Here is an 18044-nt window from a genome sequence, read left to right as displayed (position 1 = left end):
GGTGTAGAAGCACGGCAGAACCCATCCAACTTGAAGGCACTGGAGCAGTTTTGCCTTGAAGAATGGGCAAAAATCCCAGTGGCTAGATGTACCAAGCTTATAGAGACATACCCCAGGAGACTTGCAGCTGTAATTGCTGCAACATTTTGCATCTTCAAAGTGGTAGGTATGTTGTGGAAATCGAATGATACAACCCCCCAAAAAAATCTATTTAAATTCCATGTTGTAAGGCAACAAAATAGGAAAAATGCCAAAGGGGTGAATACTTTCGCAAACCACTGTACAAGGGGTACCGGTAACCGAGTCAATGTGCAGGGGTACAGGTTGTCAAGGTCATTTAAGTACTATGTCCATGAAGGTTAGGTGTAAAGTGCATAGATAATGACCAGAGAATAGCAGCAGCGTATGTGAATGTATTAATAAGAATAAAGAGGGGTTTATTGCAAATAGTCTGGGTAGTCATAGTTTATTTTGAAATGTGTGTGAAAGGGGCTATATTTATGGAATAATGGTTGATATACACTACCGTTCAAACGCTTGGGGTCACTTAGAAATATCCTTGTTTTTGAAAGAAAAGAAAAACAATTGTCCATTAAAATAATATCAAATTGATCAGAAATACAGTGTAGACATTATTAATGTTGTAAATGACTATTGTAGCTGGAAATTGATGATTTGTAATGGAATATCTACATAGGTGTACAGATGCCCATTATCAGCAACCATCACTGCTGTGTTCCAATGTCACGTCGTGTTAGCTAATCCAAGTATATCATTTTAAGGCTAATTGATCATTAGAAAACCCCTTTGCAAACAGTTAACCTCTTGTTTTGATTAAAGAAGCAATAAAACTGGCCTTCTTTAGACTAGTTGAGTATCTGGAGCATCAGCATTTGTGGGTTCGATTACAGGCTCAAAATGCCCAGAAACAAAGACTTTCTTCTGAAACATGAAGGCTATTGAGAGATATTTTCAAGAAACTGAAGATCTCATACAACGCTGTGAACTACACCCCTCACAGAACAGCGCAAACGGGCTCTAACCAGAATAGAACAAATGGGAGGCTCTGGTGCACAACTGAGCAAGAGGACAAATACATTAGTGTGTAGTTTGAGAAACAGATGCCTCACAAGTCCTCAACTGGCAGCTTCATTAAATAGTACCAGCAAAACACCAGTCTCAACGTCAACAGTGACGTCAACGTCTAGGCAGAGTTGCAAAGAAAAAGCCATATCTCAGACTGGCCAATAAAAAGAAAAGATTAAGATGGGCAAAAGAACAAAGACACTGGACAGAGGAAGATTGGAAAAAGTGTTATGGACAGACAAATCTAAGTTTGAGGTGTTCAGATCACAAAGAAGAACATTCGTGAGATGCAGAGAAAATGCTGGAGGAGTGCTTGACGCCATCTGTCAAGCATCATGAAGGCAATGTGATTGTCTGGGGGTACTTTGGTGCTGGTAAAGTGGGATCTTTAAGAAGGAAGGCTATCGCTCCATTTTGCAACGCCATGCCATACCCTGTGGACGGTGCTTAATTGGAGCCTATTTCCTCCTTCAACAATGACCCAAAGCACAGCTCCAAACTATGCAATAACTATTTAGGGAAGAAGCAGTCAGCTGGTATTCTGTCTATAGAGGAGTGGCCAGCACAGTCACCGGATCTCACCATATTGAGCTGTTGTGGGAGCAGCTTGACCATATGGTATGTAAGAAGTGCCCATCAAGCCAATCCAACTTGTGGGAGGTGCTTCAGGAAGCATGGTGTGAAATCTCTTCAGATTACTTCAACAAACTGACAACTAGAATGCCAAAGGTCTGCAAGGCTGTACTTGCTGCAAATGGAGGATTCTTTGATGAAAGCAAAGTTTGAAGGACGATTATTATTTCAATAAAAAAATCATTATTTATAGTCTTGTCAATGTCTTGACTATATTTGCTATTCATTTTGCAACTAATTTCATGTATATTTTCATGGAAAACAAGGACATTTCTAAGTGACCCCAAACTTTTGAACAGTAGTGTATACAGTGGATTTCTTAAGATGTTGACCAATCCATAAACACATGAAAATGATCAACATTTCTGGTCTTTTGTATATAAGGTAAGCTGATATTCAATGAGACCTGCCCAGAGGCCATAGAGGAGAGAAAGAAGGAGCTGCAGAGTCGCCATGAGGTGTACCGGTAAGCTTTATGGAAACATTAATAATTTGTAAAGATACAATAACAACTTTAAACAAATCCAAATAAAAACATAACTCTTACACACAGATAAATTGGTTTGCGATTGTAATAAAAGCAGCCGGTGGCCAAGCTGTTAAGAGCGCTAAGCCAGTAACCAAAAGGTTGCTGGTTTGGATACCTGAGCTGACTAGTTGAACAATCTGTTGATATGCCCTTGAGAAAGGCACTTAACCCTAATTGCTCTGGATAAGCGTGTCATTTTTATTTAAGCCCCCCTTTTTGCATGGTTTAGGCCTGGGTTCAAATACCATTGTAAATCTTTGAAATACTTTGAGCATTTAGTTTAGCCTGCCTGGAGTAGCAGGTGGGAGGGGTTTGCACTTAAAAAAGAATCAACCCAGGTCTGGTATGATAGTGTGTTGTGTAATAGTGAATGACAGGCTGTGTATCCCGTCTTGATTTACCATGTCTGTTCCCTTCAGCTGGAGTATATATGCCGAGGGTCTACCCCAAATAATGAAAGCTGACAGCGCTTCTGATCTCCCTGCTGAGGTCCGCTTCTCTTTCACCAAGGACTTGGAGTTCAAGTTCACATTAGCCGAAGCGTAAGTTATATCACTAGTTCTCAACCTTCTTTTGCTTACTGTACTCCAATCACATATAGCTCTTTGTGGAGTACACCTGAAGTACCCCCTTTTGTGTGAATTTCAGCTTCAGGCTGATTTTCTTATGAATCTTCCCAAGTACAGGCCAAGAACCCCCAGGGTTACATGGACCCTAGGTTGAGAACCATGAGGCAACACCAGGAAATGTATTTGATCTGTCAAAATCTATGTTGGCATGTCCCCAACATACCTGTGAAAACATTTCCTTTTAAATGAGATGTGATTCTCCTAGACCTGTTTAGGTAATTGCAAGTTCCTGAGAAGAGGCGAATTTGGCAGCCAGGAGTGTGAAGCATGGAATATGGCAACGATGCCAAGAATGACACCTCAGGCTAGGGTTGCCTAAATTATTTATATTTTTAGCTACGCAAATCATATCTAAAATGGTATATCTAACAAGCCATTAAGACATTTAGCAGAAATGTTATATAGGTTATATACACTGAACAAAAATATAAACAACATGTAAAGTGTTGGTCCCGTGTTTCATGAGCTGAAATAAAAGATTCCAGAAATGTTCCATATTCTCAAAAAAGCTTATTTCTCTCAGATTCTGTGGAGAAATTTGTTTACATCCTTGTTAGTGAGTATTTCTCTTTTGCCAAGATAATCCATCCACCTGATAGTTGTGGTATATCAAGTAGCTGATTAAACAGCATGATCATTACACAGGTGCACCTTGTGCTGAGGACAATAAAAGACCACTCTAAAATGTGCAGTTTGTCACAAAACACAATGCCACAGATGACTGAAGTTTTGAGGGAGCATGCAATTGGCATGCTGGCTGCAAGAATGTCCACCAGAGCTGTTGCCAGAGAATTTAATGTTAATTTCTCTACCATAAACTGCCTCCAAAGTTGTTTTAGAGAATATGGCAGTATGTCCAACCGGCTTCACAACCACAGACCACGTGTAAACACGCCAGCTGAGGAACTCCACATCCGGCTTCTTCACCTGCGGTATCATCAGAGAACAGCCACACGGACAAATTATGAAACTATGGGTTTGCACAACCGAAGAATTTCTGCACAAACTGTCAGAAACCGTCTCAGGAAAGCTCATCTGTGTGCTCTACATCCTCACCAGGGTCTCAACCTGACAGCAGTTTGATGTCATAACCGTCTTCAGTGGGCAAATGCTCACCTTCGATGGCCTCTGGCACGCTGGAGAAGTGTGCTCTTTGCTTTGCAAATTAATCCCGGTTTCAACTGTACCGTGCAGATGGCAGACTGTGTGTATGGCATTGTGTGGGCGAGTGGTTGGCTGATGTCAGCGTTGTAAACAGTGTGCCCCATGGTGGTGGTGGCGGTGGGGTTATGGTATGAGCAGGCATAAGCTACGAACAACGAACACAATTGCATTTTATCGATGCCAATTTGAATGCAGTGACGAGAGCCTGAGGCCCATTGTCGTGCCATTTATCCACCACCACCATCACCTAATTTTTCAACATGATAATGAATAGCCATTTCACTAGGATTTGTACACAATTCCAGGAAGCTGAAAATGTCCCAGTTCTTCCATGGCCTGCATACTCACCAGACATGTCACATTGAACATATTTTGGATGCTCTGGATCGACATGTACGACAACGTGTTCCAGTTCCCATCAAATATCCAATAACGTTGCACAACCATTGAAGAGGAGTGGGACAACATTCCACAGGCAATGATCAATAGTGTGATCAACGATGGAGATGTGTCGTGCTGCCTGAGGCAAATGGTGGTCACACCCGACACTGACTGGTTTTCTGATACATGCCCTTACCTTTTTTGTAAGGTATCTGTGACCACAGATGCATATCTGTATTCCCAGTCATGTAAAATCCATTGATTAGGGCCTAATTTATGCATTTCAATTGACTGATTTCCGTATGTGAACTGTAACTCAGTAAAATCTTTGAAATTGTTACATGTTGCGTTTATATTTTTGTTCAGTGTATGTTATTACAGATGCCCTGACCGAGTCTGTAATACCTACATGTTTCATGCACCATAGTTCCTGTGAGCAAGGAAGCGAAGGTAACCTGCCTAAATGATTACCGCCTCGTAGCACTCATGTCGGTAGCCATAAAGTGCTTTGAATGGCTGGTCATGGCTCACATCAACAGCATTCTCCCGGATACCCTAGACCCACTCCAATTCGCATACCGCCCTAACAGATCCACAGATGACGCAATCTCAATCCACATTGCCCTATCCCACCTGGACAAAAGGAACACCTACGTGAGAATGCTGTTCATTGACTACAGCTCAGCGTTCAACACCATAGTGCCCACGAAGTTCATCACTAAGCTAAGGACCCTGGGACTAAACACCTCCCTCTGCAAAGGGATCCTGGACTTCCTGATGGGCCGCCCCCAGGTGGTAAGAGTAGGTAACAACACGTCTGCCACGCTGAAACTCGACACTAGGGCCTCTCAGAGGTGTGTACTTAGTCCCCTCCTGTACTCCCTGTTCACCCACGACTGCGTGGCCAAACACGACTCCAACACCATCATTAAGATTGCTGACGACAGCTGTAGGCCTGATCACCGACAATGATGAGACAGCCTATAGGGTGGAGGTCAGAGAACTGGCAGTGTGGTGCCAGGACAACAACCTCTCCCTCAATGTGAGCAAGACAAAGGAGCTGATCGTGGACAACAGGAAAAGGCGAGCTGAACAGGCCCCCATTAACATCGACTGGGCTGTAGTGGGGGAGCGGGTCGAGAGTTTCATGTTCCTTGGTGTCCACATCCCCAACAAACTATCATGGTCCAAACACACCAAGACAGTTGTGAAGATATCACGACAAAACCTTTTTCCCCTCAGGAGACTGAAAAGGTTTGGCATGGGTCCCCAGATCCTCAAAAGGTTCTACAGCTGCACAATCGAGAGCATCCTGACCATTTGAATCACCGCCTGGTATGTTAACTGTTTGGCATCTGACCGTAAGGCATACCAGAGAGTAGTGCGTACGGCCCAGTACATCACTGCGGCCAAGCTTCCTGCCACCCAGGACCTATATAATAGGCGATGTCAGAGGAAAGCCCATAAAGTTGGCAGAGACTCCAGTCACCCAAGTCACAGACTGTTTTCTCTGCTAACGCACGGCAAGCGGTATCGGAGCGCCAAGTCCAGGACCAAAAGGCTCGTTAACAGCTTCTACCCCTAACCCATAAGACTGCTGAACAATTAATCAATTGGCCACCAGACTATTTACATTGACCCCCCCCTCCACCAATTTGTTTGTACACTGCTGCTACTCACTGTTTATTATCTATGCATAGTCACTTCACCCCTACCTACATGTACAAATTGCCTTAACTAACCTGTACCCCCGCACACATTGACTTGGTACCGGTAACCCCTGTATATAGCCTCCTTGTTGTTATGTTATTGTGTTACTTATTTTTTACTTTAGTTTATTTGGTAAATATTTACTTAACTCTTCTTGAAATGCACTGCTGGTTAAGGGTTTGTAAGAATATCACAGTAAGGTCTACACTTGTATTCGGCGCATGTGACAAATAAAGTTTGATTTGATATGTATGGTATGTTTATTTCTTATATAAATATAATACATTAATATATGCCACATAGCAGACACTTTTAGCCAAAGCAACTTAAAGTGGGTGCATATATTTTTCATATTGGTGGCCCCAGCAGGAATCAAACCCACTATCATTTTAGCCATAGTCTACCAACTGGCCACACAGGACTATAGGAACACATTTAACCCAAAGAGCAGACATTTATCAAATCACAATTGACACATATTCAATATATGTGGCCTGTGCATGAATCAACCACCCAAGGGGGAGGATGAAGAGTAAGGGACCCAACACAGACACCTGGGAGACACTCTGGTGGTGTTAAAACCAATCTCTAACCAACTTCACCATCCAATGAAATCTTTTGCATGTTGAAGTTAATTTCCTTCTCTGTCCCGCAGATTGTTGGGGTTGAATCTATTAACACTGTCCACAAACAAGGAACAATGGAAGAGCCTAGATGAACTCAGTCATGTCTTCAATCGCCACAAGACTGATGTTTATGGTAAGGTCTGGTCAGTGGTGTCTGTCTTGAATAAGTCATGGATTCAAATGGTTTACTGGAACCATTAGCATCTAATTATTTGATACTTTTGTTATCTATTAGACTATGTCGAAAAGAACTGGAAGGAGGATGAGTTTTTTGGGTACCAGCTTCTGAACGGCCTCAACCCCATGATGATCCATCGCTGCTCCAAGCTTCCAGAGAACTTCCCCGTCACAGAAGACATGGTGAAGGCTTCCCTTTTCGGAAAAAGCCTTGTTGCGGAAATTCGGGTCTGTCAAAATAGTCTGTCTGTTGTCACTCATCGTTCTGTTATTGCTCTATTGGTTTCCTCCTGAGTAAGTCGTGTGTATTCTTTGGTATGGTGTTGACGTCTTCCTAACTCATTCATGTCCTAACCTAAACAGAAAGGCAACATCTTCCTGGTTGACTACAAGCGTCTACATGGAGTGACAGCAAACGTGATCAACGGGAAACAGCACTTCTTGGCTGCTCCTCTCTGCTTGCTCTATGTGACCCCAGAAGATAAGCTCATTCCCATCGCAATCCAGGTACATCTCACATGAAGCAAAATATAGAGTTCCGAAATCTACATTGAAGAAACATAACAGAACATTTGCCACTGGGGATGCTCTTGAACCAAAAGGGGTCCCCTAAATGGAGAGAAATATTGCCCAGAAATTACGTAACAGCATATACTGTTAGCCTAAAACTAAAGAGTTAAGAATTTGATTCATGTTATATCATATGACCTTATGTACCATACAGACAACACTCAAAACAACGTTTTATTTAAACAATTAAACTTATGTCCAGTACCTGTCAAAAGTTTGGACACCTACTCATTCAAGGGTATTTTCTATATTTGTACTATTTTCTACATTGTAGAATGATAGAGAAGACATCAAAACTAAGAAATTACACATGGAATCATGTAGTAACCAAAAAAGTGTTCAACAAATCAAAATACTATATATTTTAGATTCTTCAAAGTAGTCACCCTTTGCCTTGACGACAGTTTTGCACACTCTTGGCATCCTCTCAACCAGCTTCATGAGGAATGCTTTTCCAACCGCCTTGAAGGAGTTCCCACATATGCTGAGCGCTTGTTTGCTGCTTTTTCTACACTCTGTGGTCCAACTCACCCCAAACCATCTCAATTGGTTGAGGTCGGGTGATTGTGGAGGCCAGATCATCTGATGCAGCACTTCATCACTCGCCGTCTTGGTCATATAGCCCTTACACAGCCTGGAGGTGTGTTTTGGGCCATGTTTTGGGTCATAGTCCCAATAAGCGCAAACCAGATGGGATGGCGTATCACTGCAGAATGTTGTGGTAGCCATGCTGGTTAAGTGTGCCTTGAATTCTAAATAAATTACTGACAGTGTCACCAGCAAAGCACCCCCACACAATTACACCTCCTCCATGCTTCACAGTGAGAACCACACATGAGCAGAACGTTTGTTCACCTACTCTGCGTCTCACAAAGACACGGAGGTTGGAAACAAAAATCGAACATTTACTCTTCAGACAAAGGACAGATTTCTTTTGTCGGAAGAGACAATGGCTACTTTGAAGAATCTGAAATATGTTTTGATTTGTTTAACACTTTTTTTGGTTACTACATTGTTGTGGAAATTCTTTCACAGGGACTCTCAAAATTAATATGAAATAAATCATTGTTTGTCAGCGCGCTGGAGAGGTTCGAACCATCTCAATGCACCATTGTACACATGTCAATCAGGAGCTCTGCCTGTGCAGTCCCAGCAGTTGTCTTACATATATACGGCAATATACAGACAAGTTATATTTGCATGATTTAGCATAATTAATTCATCATTACCATTTAGTTTAATTCATGTGACAGACCAATACTGGTTCATAACATGTGACAGACCAATACCTCACGAGGCTTCTTTCTCTCTAAGCTGAGACCTTGAAACAGATATCTTTAGTTTGTTCTCAAAACAGTGTCTGGGCAAATTGCAGCTGCTGAGAGTGACGATGTGTACAGTCAACCATTGCATGAACACAGAAATTGGTTTACAGAATAGCACATGAATAGAACAAAGAAATGAGTTATACGAAAAGCACAAAAATGTAAATCCCCTTTATAACATAATTCCATATGTGTTATTTTATAGTTTCGATGGCTTCACTACTATTCTACAATGTAGAAAATAGTAAAATAAAGAAAAAGCCTTGAGTAGGTGTGTCCAAACTTTTGACTGGTACTCTATCTTTAAATTAATTATAGTAATAATATACACATACTCAATTAATGAAACAAGCTATGATTGTGTTTTGCATTTCCTTTCACAGCTGAAGCAGGATCCTGGAGAAGACAACCCCATCTTCCTTCCTACTGACTCTGAGTATGACTGGCTCCTGGCCAAGATCTTTGTGAGGAACGCTGACTTCGCTGAACATGAGCTGAACTTTCACCTGCTGAGGACTCACCTGCTGGCTGAGGTGTTTGCCTTGTCGACACTGCGTAACCTACCAATGGTGCATCCCATCTACAAGGTAAATACCTACTGCTGTGCATGTTTTCAACTGTTATTGAACAATATCTGTGTGAGTTATTTTCCAATCAACTGAATATGTTTAACATGATAATTCAAGAGAAACTTAAAGAATTTGAAAAAATTATATATAAAATGCATGTATTTTTTTTATAATTGAAAATTGCAGTAGGTTGTAGGATACTACAATACTTTTGTATTTTTAGGTGTGAATTTCATGTACGATTGTTACATCTTTCTCCATAGCTCCTGATCTCTCACTCCCGCTACACTCTGCAAATCAACACTCTAGCTAGACAGTCCCTCATATCCGATAATGGGATAATCACAGAGGTACTGCCTATTCCATTCTTATTGTGTTATGTTCTATAATGCGCTAATACTTATGGAATGTCACAATGCTAGCGGAAACTGATTGTATCAGTTAGCACAGGTGTCTCCTCCAGGTCGATCGCGAGATACCAATAGCTCGCAGACCACATGGTTAGCTCGCCAAACAATTCATTAACAAATCTCACAAGTATTAGACACCATCTAATCATTGCAACATTATCTCACCCCTGGTTTGCCAATATTGGCTTAAATAGCGAAACCTAAAACAATATCTGCCAATTAATTTCCAGCAATATTGCTCCAGTCTGTTTGTGTGATGCGTGCGTTTGTCTATCACTCTGTCCGTGTATAGCCAGTTGTGATAACCGTATTGTGGGTTAACAGAAATACTTTCCCATAAACCTTCTTAATTAAATGTTAAATGCAAAGTAGGCTTAACTGGTAGAATTTTAGGACCACTTTAGGTATCCCACAAAATATGTACAAATTATTTCATAAAATATTGAATTTGGCCTTTACTGTAGCCCATAGAAACGCATTGATAAATCATAATGAATAAGATGTTTAACAGTCTGTGCTTTACCTAGGATATTTAAGAAAGCTCCGAAAATATACAGTACCAGTCAAAAACCATCAAGCGCTTATCATGTTTTAGGGAAGACCCAGATGCAGACAGTGTCAAAGTAACAAACGTTTATTACTAGAACAGGGGGCAGGCAAAATTACAGGTTAATGGCGGGCAGAGCTCAGTAATCCAGGTGGTGTGACAAGGTACAGAACAGCAGCTCAACCGCCCCGCGGTGGGGACACCGAGCCTGTAGAGGTTTAAAAACTGTTTGGATGAAACAACACTCTATAAATCTCAAATAAGGCCTTCTGAAGACTATACGATTATACAATCTTAACATTGGGGTACCTCTCACATTTGACGAATCAGTCAAGCCAAATCGTAATGAGCTGGTTATCTTTATGAGATGTACGCCTAGCAACACATACCTCAGTAGAGTGATTCTATCATCGGGCTGAACTCTGTCAGGTTTGCATTGTTGGGACACATTTATGTGAACCTCTCAGCCATAAACATGTAATTAATAGCCTGTAATTGTTTTGCTTCAACCACGGAGCAGCTCTGGAATCAGTCATTCACATGTTCTGTATTCGATAACCCTGTTTGATGTTTAAAACACTGATCACCGTTAGAAAACACTGAATTAGATGACGCATAAAAAAAACTCCTGACAGGCCTAAAGGAAATAGCACATTTTTCAGGAAAGCATCCTAATATTGACAAAACAAAATAAGCTAGACAAGGGTGGATCATTTTGTCAGTGAAATAGATTATGCCACAATTGCTGTGGAAAGGCTTTTATGCTCAAATATTGATATAATGACTATCATGTTGAAGTAAACATGCAATGATATGTTGTGTTCCCACTACAGCGTGGAAAAGCATGAAGAGTTTATGAGACTACAGATTAAATCAATTATGATGAATTACGCATTTTGGTTAAGTGCACGGTGATGAGTTTGATGCGGACTTTCAATAAATATCGAGGGTATTATTTGTATGCTGATGACATGATGATCGTTGCACGGCTGCCAATACTTATTTTCAAGTAAAAATGATCTTGCTCTTATCCATATCTCATTATGTATCCCACCCTCCCCACTTTATCAGCAAACTGTTATCTAGACTAGAGAGCATGCGCCAAGACGAGGTTTGCTATTTATCTCAACAGTTTTTGTGACAAAACCATAGAGTTGAAAATGTGATGGAAACACATTGAACTTGTGTTTTTTACTCAGTACATGAAAACATGTACTGTTTTATGTGTACTAGGTCATCAAGCCCAGCTTTGATGGAAATCAAGCCAGTTTGACAGAAACACTCCTATTAGTTCAAATGCACATATTTTTTATGTGAATATTTGAACATTCACTTGAAAATCTTTGGACAAGTGGATGGAAACCTAGCTATAGACAGAGTTGTGTTTTGGCTTGGCAGGAATCAATCATTCAGCATGAGATAAAGAAGCTGTTAGATTCCACCAGACCAGACTGGCAAAATATGTCATGCAAAGCCTAATTACACTTGGGTGTTATTTGTTAAAATATGAAATGATGCCCGGCCGTTTATAAGAGATTGGTGTTAATGAATAACAAAAATTTGTGAGAAAGGACCAGACTTTAACACTTAACTAGCTGCTTTGAACACAGCTCCCTGCCAATTCAACAAGCACCAGCAGCTAACCATTGCCAATCAGCCTCAACTACTGTTGGCAACACTAGCTGCCTTGAACATAACTCCTCAAACAAGCTCCATCTGCTACTAACTGTTATTCAACCTCAACACCTGTTCTCACTCTCCTTAATCACCACTACCACCTTACTTAAATCTGACCTAACAGTCATTCATCCTCTCTGTTTTGCGTCGCATGCAAGACACTGAACGTGATAGGCCTCGTTTTATCGTAGTTCTAATTAATTAAGTTAGCGTCCTTATTTCGTTTACTATGGAGTTTGAGCTCACTGCCTCGGATTCCGATGTGTTTTCAGACCAATTTCTAGACTCTCCATTATCAAGGACACACCATCTTTAACCAGATGGCTGCCGTCCATTGTTTCAGTACCCTATCACTATTTCAGGCCTTAAAATAACTGCAATGCCATATCTGGCCTCTAGGTCTTTCTCCCCACCGCCCTGCACGCCGGAGATCAACATCCCCCCTGCCTTCCATCTCTCTCTGTGTGTTCTCTGGCCCACCAGTTTCTCTCTATGGCCACCCCGGCTCATTCTCCACCCAACTTCTTGATCTTCAATCAACCTGCGGTCTCTTCCCCTCTCTGCCAGAAGATACTACAAAGTGTAGGTGTTAATCGTGCCTCTCTCCTCACTTCCTCTCCCGCACAGGCCTTACCCCACATTATCAACCGTGACCTCTTCCAGGTGCCCCTGAGCTCCACTGACCCTCACCACTCCAGGTTCTCTGTCCCAGAGTTTTGCTTGGCTTTCTCCCATTACAGAGACTCCATCTGCTCATCCCATCCTTCTCAAGAGTTGGATGACTACCAATCACCACCGAAACGGTGGTGCAACCTTTTACGACTTCCATTGCCAGTTCTCGGAAGCCTTTGCTTCCAGGCTCCTTCAGTGTAGCATCATGACATACTGGGGCGCACTCGACGTGGCACTCTACTGTTGCATATTTGCTGTCAAAGTATCCTTCGCCTACCACCTCTGTGGTTGCCCATCCCACCCTGCCACCATGCTCTCTTTCTGCTCAGTCGCCCCTGAAGTGTCATCTGCCCTGCCTCTGCTCGCTGTTCCGCCCTACCTTCTTCCTCCTGCTAGATGATATTATGCGTTTGCCGTGTCTTGTGGGAGGAAGGACCAATGTGGTCGAACCTGTGCTCTTCTCCGGTTGCATAATCTGCAACAATTTCAATAACTACGGCTGCAGCACTTCGTCATGCAAGCTCGTACACATTCTGTAGTGGGACTCTAAAATCCTGCCCTCAATCCCACTCCTACTGATAAATGACTGTTAGCCAACCTCACCAGCCCACCAACTTCACCGCCATGGCTGCGGCCTTGGACTTTCCCCCTGACCCATCCTTTATCCAATATTTATTTTCTTGATGGCCTGAAATATTTTCTGGTCTCCTCACTTCTGCTCCAACCTCTGTTCTGCACTTGACAAGCCAGTTTCCTCCCTCTTGGTCAAGGAGGTGAAGCAGGGGTTTATGATTGGCCCCTTTTCTTCCCCGCTATTCTCCACCTACCGCATCAGTCCCCTCGGAATTGCCACCCAAAAGTATTCAGGCAAGAAGCGTATCATCGATCGTTCGATGATTGCTTTCTTTCCTGCAGCCCCCTCTGCCCCTCTCGAGTTGTACCTAATTGTCATAGCTGCTTCTCTATGGAGGAACGAATGGTCGAAGGGCCATACTCATCCATACAACCTTCGGTATGGCCCTTCGACCATTCGTTCCTCCAGAGAGAAGTACACCTCATTAACAAGGGCCGTTCTGACTACCTCCCTATCATGAGTTTCTTAAGACATCTAACCTAGCCATCCGTCACCCATTAGTTCCTTCTCAGAGCTGCACATGTACCCGGTCAATGTAACTCCTTCTCCATCAGTTTCTTCCACACTAGAATCAAGGTTTCTTTTGGGATTCCTGCAATGTTCAGAGTTTATATCATCTGTTATCTACAACCCTTGTCATCCCGGCGTGTCAGATGTAGCCATCCTCAACAAAGACTTCACCATCAAACACATCAGACACAGCAAAACCAATCAGTTTGGAACCACAGTCTACCTGTTCTGGCTGCCGTCTACCATCGAACCACACTTCTGCTTCCTGCAGCTCAATCTCAAAATGCCTCTCCATCCGATACACTATTCATCACAGATTCTGGTTCCATTCCCATCTGAGACTAATACTATCCCTGTCCGGCTATCCTGCTGACCCATTCTCCGGACAATCCTTCCGCATTGGAGCCTTTTCCATGGCATCTAAGACAACACCGTACAACTCCTTGGCCGCTGGTTCTCTCAAGCCTATCATTCCTACATCTCTTCTGACATCAACATCAGGACAGCCCACAACTTTCTCATCTCTCAGAACCTGCATTAAATCTGGCACAGTCCTCCAGTCTATGCCTCATTTCATGGACACCATCTACCTCACGCACCTTATCGTACCCAACCAGCCAAAAGAGGAATGGCTCCCCAGCTGAGCCTGGTTCCTCCATATTTCTTTCCTTGAAGGGAATTACCACCGTTGCTCATTGGGTCTGTTGGCTCACTCATGGGCATCTTGTACTACCTCAGCTATATCGCCAACCATTCAGCACCTGCAGTCCAGAACAGCTCACTTCCCCTCCAGGGTCCGACTCACTTGGAGTTCTCTTATTAGGCTTCTGTGGTGAAGGCAATTCCTATCCACCATGGCCTGACTGATGTCTATCTGAGACTCTAAGCCAAACCTATGGTCAATCTCTCCAGATACTTCATCTGCAGCCTTTAGCTTCCTCTGGTCCATTCTCATTTCCCTCCTTAATCCTCAATAATTTCCTCAAATATTCTAAACCCATTTTCATGTCTGGTCCTTAAACTTGTGAAATGGAAGTTTTACGGTAGTCATTAGTATCTTAATGGCCGACACTAGATTAGTACTTTTTCGAACATATCAAAAAATTATCAGGATGCTGTAGAGTGCCCGGGAGCCCGTAAAAATCGAAATTCCAGGAAAGTGGGCCGTGATGTAATGTTTGCCTCTGAGTTTACTATATCTGCGATTTTATTAATGCTCATCGTGAGTCCCCAGACACACTACAGTTTTTGCTCTGTCTGCCCTAAACTAGACCTTCAAAACAAGGTTAACTATCCCTTTAACCCATCTTGAAGAATGCCAGTATAGGAGGTACAGGGATGATGGAGTTCCTGAAGAATGCGATGGCCTCATTGACCTACAGCTCCCTCTGTATGCCGGAGGACATCACAGCACGTGGTCTGGAGTCAATCCCCAACTTCTTCTACAGGGATGATGGACTCAGGCTATGGGACATCGTCCACAGGTAATGTTTGTACAGGCCTATAGATTTTCATGGTGCAAAAAAAGCCCAGATCTGCATAAAGAAAATCTGTAAACCTCCATAAGCAGAATGATTTGATTTGTGTATTATAAACTCATGCAACTGCATTTTGCATTGCTCAGTTTAAACTCTATTCTACTAAACTCTACTGCCCCCCCCCCATTTTTAAAACGTCAATTGGCAACCCTTCCCTAATGGGATTAATTGATGCATGAACAATACAATAATTCACTATGGTTATTGAATTATAATTCTTCTTCCGGGTTTCTCTGCGTTGCTCATTGCATAAAGAGTAAAAAATAGAATAAAGGTACAAATCAATACATAGTAAATGACATCCCTAGAGCAGTAAAATAATATACATGCATAGCATATACAGATAAATAGATACAGGAAGAAGAAAGAACAGAAGCCACTTGAACCTAGTGTGGCACAAAGAAGATTCATATGGGAGACAAGCCTACAGTATACACACTCTATATGCACACGCCATTAACCACATAGAAGCCTAATATTTTTACAATTTTATTATAGGTAGCCCTTCTAGTCCAAACTTTTTTGTAATATTCCGCAAATGGAAATACACAATGGACAATTTCTCCTCATCACTCAGCCACATAATACCAGGGTATATATGGTGTGCTTTCTGGAATAAGAACAAGCATATATCATGGTAGAAAGGGTAATAGAGGATAAGAAGTTTTATTCTCTAGTTCTTCGAGGTCACAATAGTTACATAGTGTTTCCTCTTCCATTTCACCACAATACCAACTTGTTTAAATACGCAGAGTCAATATCCCTGATCTTACCAGTACACATAGTGATCTCTTGCTTGTAGGTAGGTCATACATAATATCACTCACACACAAATGCACCTTTAATCAAACAAAGTTCTCAATTTGGGTTTATAATTAATCTTCTCCACCCATTTTTTTCATATTGCATCAGCAGTTGTTTTTTAATCATCTGTCTCCCTTAATTTGGTTTTCGTATAGATGTTCAGTCAGACTGTTGAAAAAGGTTGTCCATTTCAGTTGCCCAGGCTCCCCCTATGGATAGATCCCACTGAAAAACGTTACTAGCTATTCTGGCGGTTGGCATATCCAACAGTCTATTCCAAAGTCTCACCATACACGCCTTCCATCTCACCTCACAGGGTTTCCAGCCCATGTCCCCAGTTATTGTCATACAGGCCTTCCATCTCACCTCACAGGGTTTCCAGCCCATGTCCCCTGTTATTGTCATACAGGCCTTCCATCTCACCTCACAGGGTTTCCAGCCCATGTCCCCAGTTATTGTCATACAGGCCTTCCATCTCACCTCACAGGGTTTCCAGCCCATGTCCCCAGTTATTGTCATACAGGCCTTCCATCTCACCTCACAGGGTTTCCAGCCCATGTCCCCAGTTATTGTCATACAGGCCTTCCATCTCACCTCACAGGGTTTCCAGCCCATGTCCCCTGTTATTGTCATACAGGCCTTCCATCTCACCTCACAGGGTTTCCAGCCCATGTCCCCTGTTATTGTCATACAGGCCTTCCATCTCACCTCACAGGGTTTCCAGCCCATGTCCCCTGTTATTGTCATACAGGCCTTCCATCTCACCTCACAGGGTTTCCAGCCCATGTCCCCTGTTATTGTCATACAGGCCTTCCATCTCACCTCACAGGGTTTCCAGCCCATGTCCCCTGTTATTGTCAGGCCTTCCATCTCACAGGCCTTCCATCTCACCTCACAGGGTTTCCAGCCCATGTCCCCTGTTATTGTCATACAGGCCTTCCATCTCACCTCACAGGGTTTCCAGCCCATGTCCCCAGTTATTGTCATACAGGCCTTCCATCTCACCTCACAGGGTTTCCAGCCCATGTCCCCAGTTATTGTCATACAGGCCTTCCATCTCACCTCACAGGGTTTCCAGCCCATGTCCCCTGTTATTGCAAGTATAGGTGCAAACTTGTGGACACCTAAAAAGTGACGTTCTGCTCTGTTATGGACATGTTTGTTTTAAAAATACCGCTTGGCACCTCACACTCCTGCTGAATAGTCCAGAACAGGACACATGCATATCTGATACAGTTTGGAATACGTAGCATAGCCAATATCTATGAGTTTTTGTTGTTCCTATAACTCCAAGAGCTCTACTTGCTGAGTCGGCCAGGGCTGATGTTCCGTATAGAAAGGTAATATGTTCATCAATAAAAAAAAGACCCAAATATTTATAATTGCTAGTAGACTCAAGAATGTCTTCACCAAAACAAAACTGAAAAACACTTATCTCAGTACCTGGTTTTCTAAAATGCATCTTTGCTCTTTTGCTATGTTGTCATTGTGTTTTGGCTAATACCTGATATTTTGAATAGGTTTGTTCAGAAAATGATTGGTCACTACTACACCTGTGACTCAGACGTCCAGAAGGACTCTGAACTGCAGAACTGGATCAAGGAGATCTTCTTCCATGGGTTCCTGGCAGAAACCAGCACAGGTTACACTTTTCTCATTTAAAGACACAATCTGCATCACAAATGGCAACAGCTCTCTGGTCAAAAGTAGTACACTATATAGGGAAAAGGGTGCAATTTGACAGACTACACTTAAATTATTTCTGATAATAAACGTGTCCATTCCCTTATGCTTCTCATTCCCAAACTATATTCTGGATCATTTGTTCATTCGGTGTCTGATCATTGTGGCAT

At 42.5% G+C, this 18044-nt stretch overlaps 1 protein-coding gene and 1 long non-coding RNA gene across 3 annotated transcripts in view; one reads left to right on the top strand and one right to left on the bottom strand.

The window, feature by feature from the left end:
- The window catches only part of LOC112239128 (hydroperoxide isomerase ALOXE3-like), a 32031-nt gene extending 14001 nt beyond the window's left edge, over nucleotides 1–18030 (top strand). The window contains exons 4-12 of one of the 2 annotated variants that reach the window (XM_042312842.1): nucleotides 2104–2185; nucleotides 2668–2790; nucleotides 6788–6891; nucleotides 6994–7163; nucleotides 7299–7442; nucleotides 9214–9417; nucleotides 9663–9749; nucleotides 15164–15333; nucleotides 17712–18028. In XM_042312842.1, the coding sequence (XP_042168776.1) occupies nucleotides 2104–2185; nucleotides 2668–2790; nucleotides 6788–6891; nucleotides 6994–7163; nucleotides 7299–7442; nucleotides 9214–9417; nucleotides 9663–9749; nucleotides 15164–15333; nucleotides 17712–17853 (1226 nt within the window). In that variant the 3' untranslated portion in view covers nucleotides 17854–18028. Of the gene's footprint in view, nucleotides 1–2103; nucleotides 2186–2667; nucleotides 2791–6787; nucleotides 6892–6993; nucleotides 7164–7298; nucleotides 7443–9213; nucleotides 9418–9662; nucleotides 9750–15163; nucleotides 15334–17711 lie in introns of both variants that reach the window. The other variant, XM_042312843.1, reaches the window with a different exon arrangement.
- Nucleotides 16480–17249, bottom strand: LOC121843256. The gene is made up of 2 exons (XR_006081483.1): nucleotides 17083–17249; nucleotides 16480–17013 (listed from the first exon to the last, which is right to left on the bottom strand). It is a non-coding gene; the product is annotated as an uncharacterized LOC121843256 (long non-coding RNA).
- Nucleotides 18031–18044: the final 14 nt, after the last annotated feature.

This window comes from Oncorhynchus tshawytscha, unplaced genomic scaffold, assembly GCF_018296145.1.
Source record: "Oncorhynchus tshawytscha isolate Ot180627B unplaced genomic scaffold, Otsh_v2.0 Un_contig_6247_pilon_pilon, whole genome shotgun sequence".
Lineage (NCBI taxonomy): Eukaryota > Metazoa > Chordata > Actinopteri > Salmoniformes > Salmonidae > Oncorhynchus > Oncorhynchus tshawytscha.
Note: the sequence above shows the minus strand (reverse complement) of the source record. Positions and strands in the feature narration are given on the sequence as shown.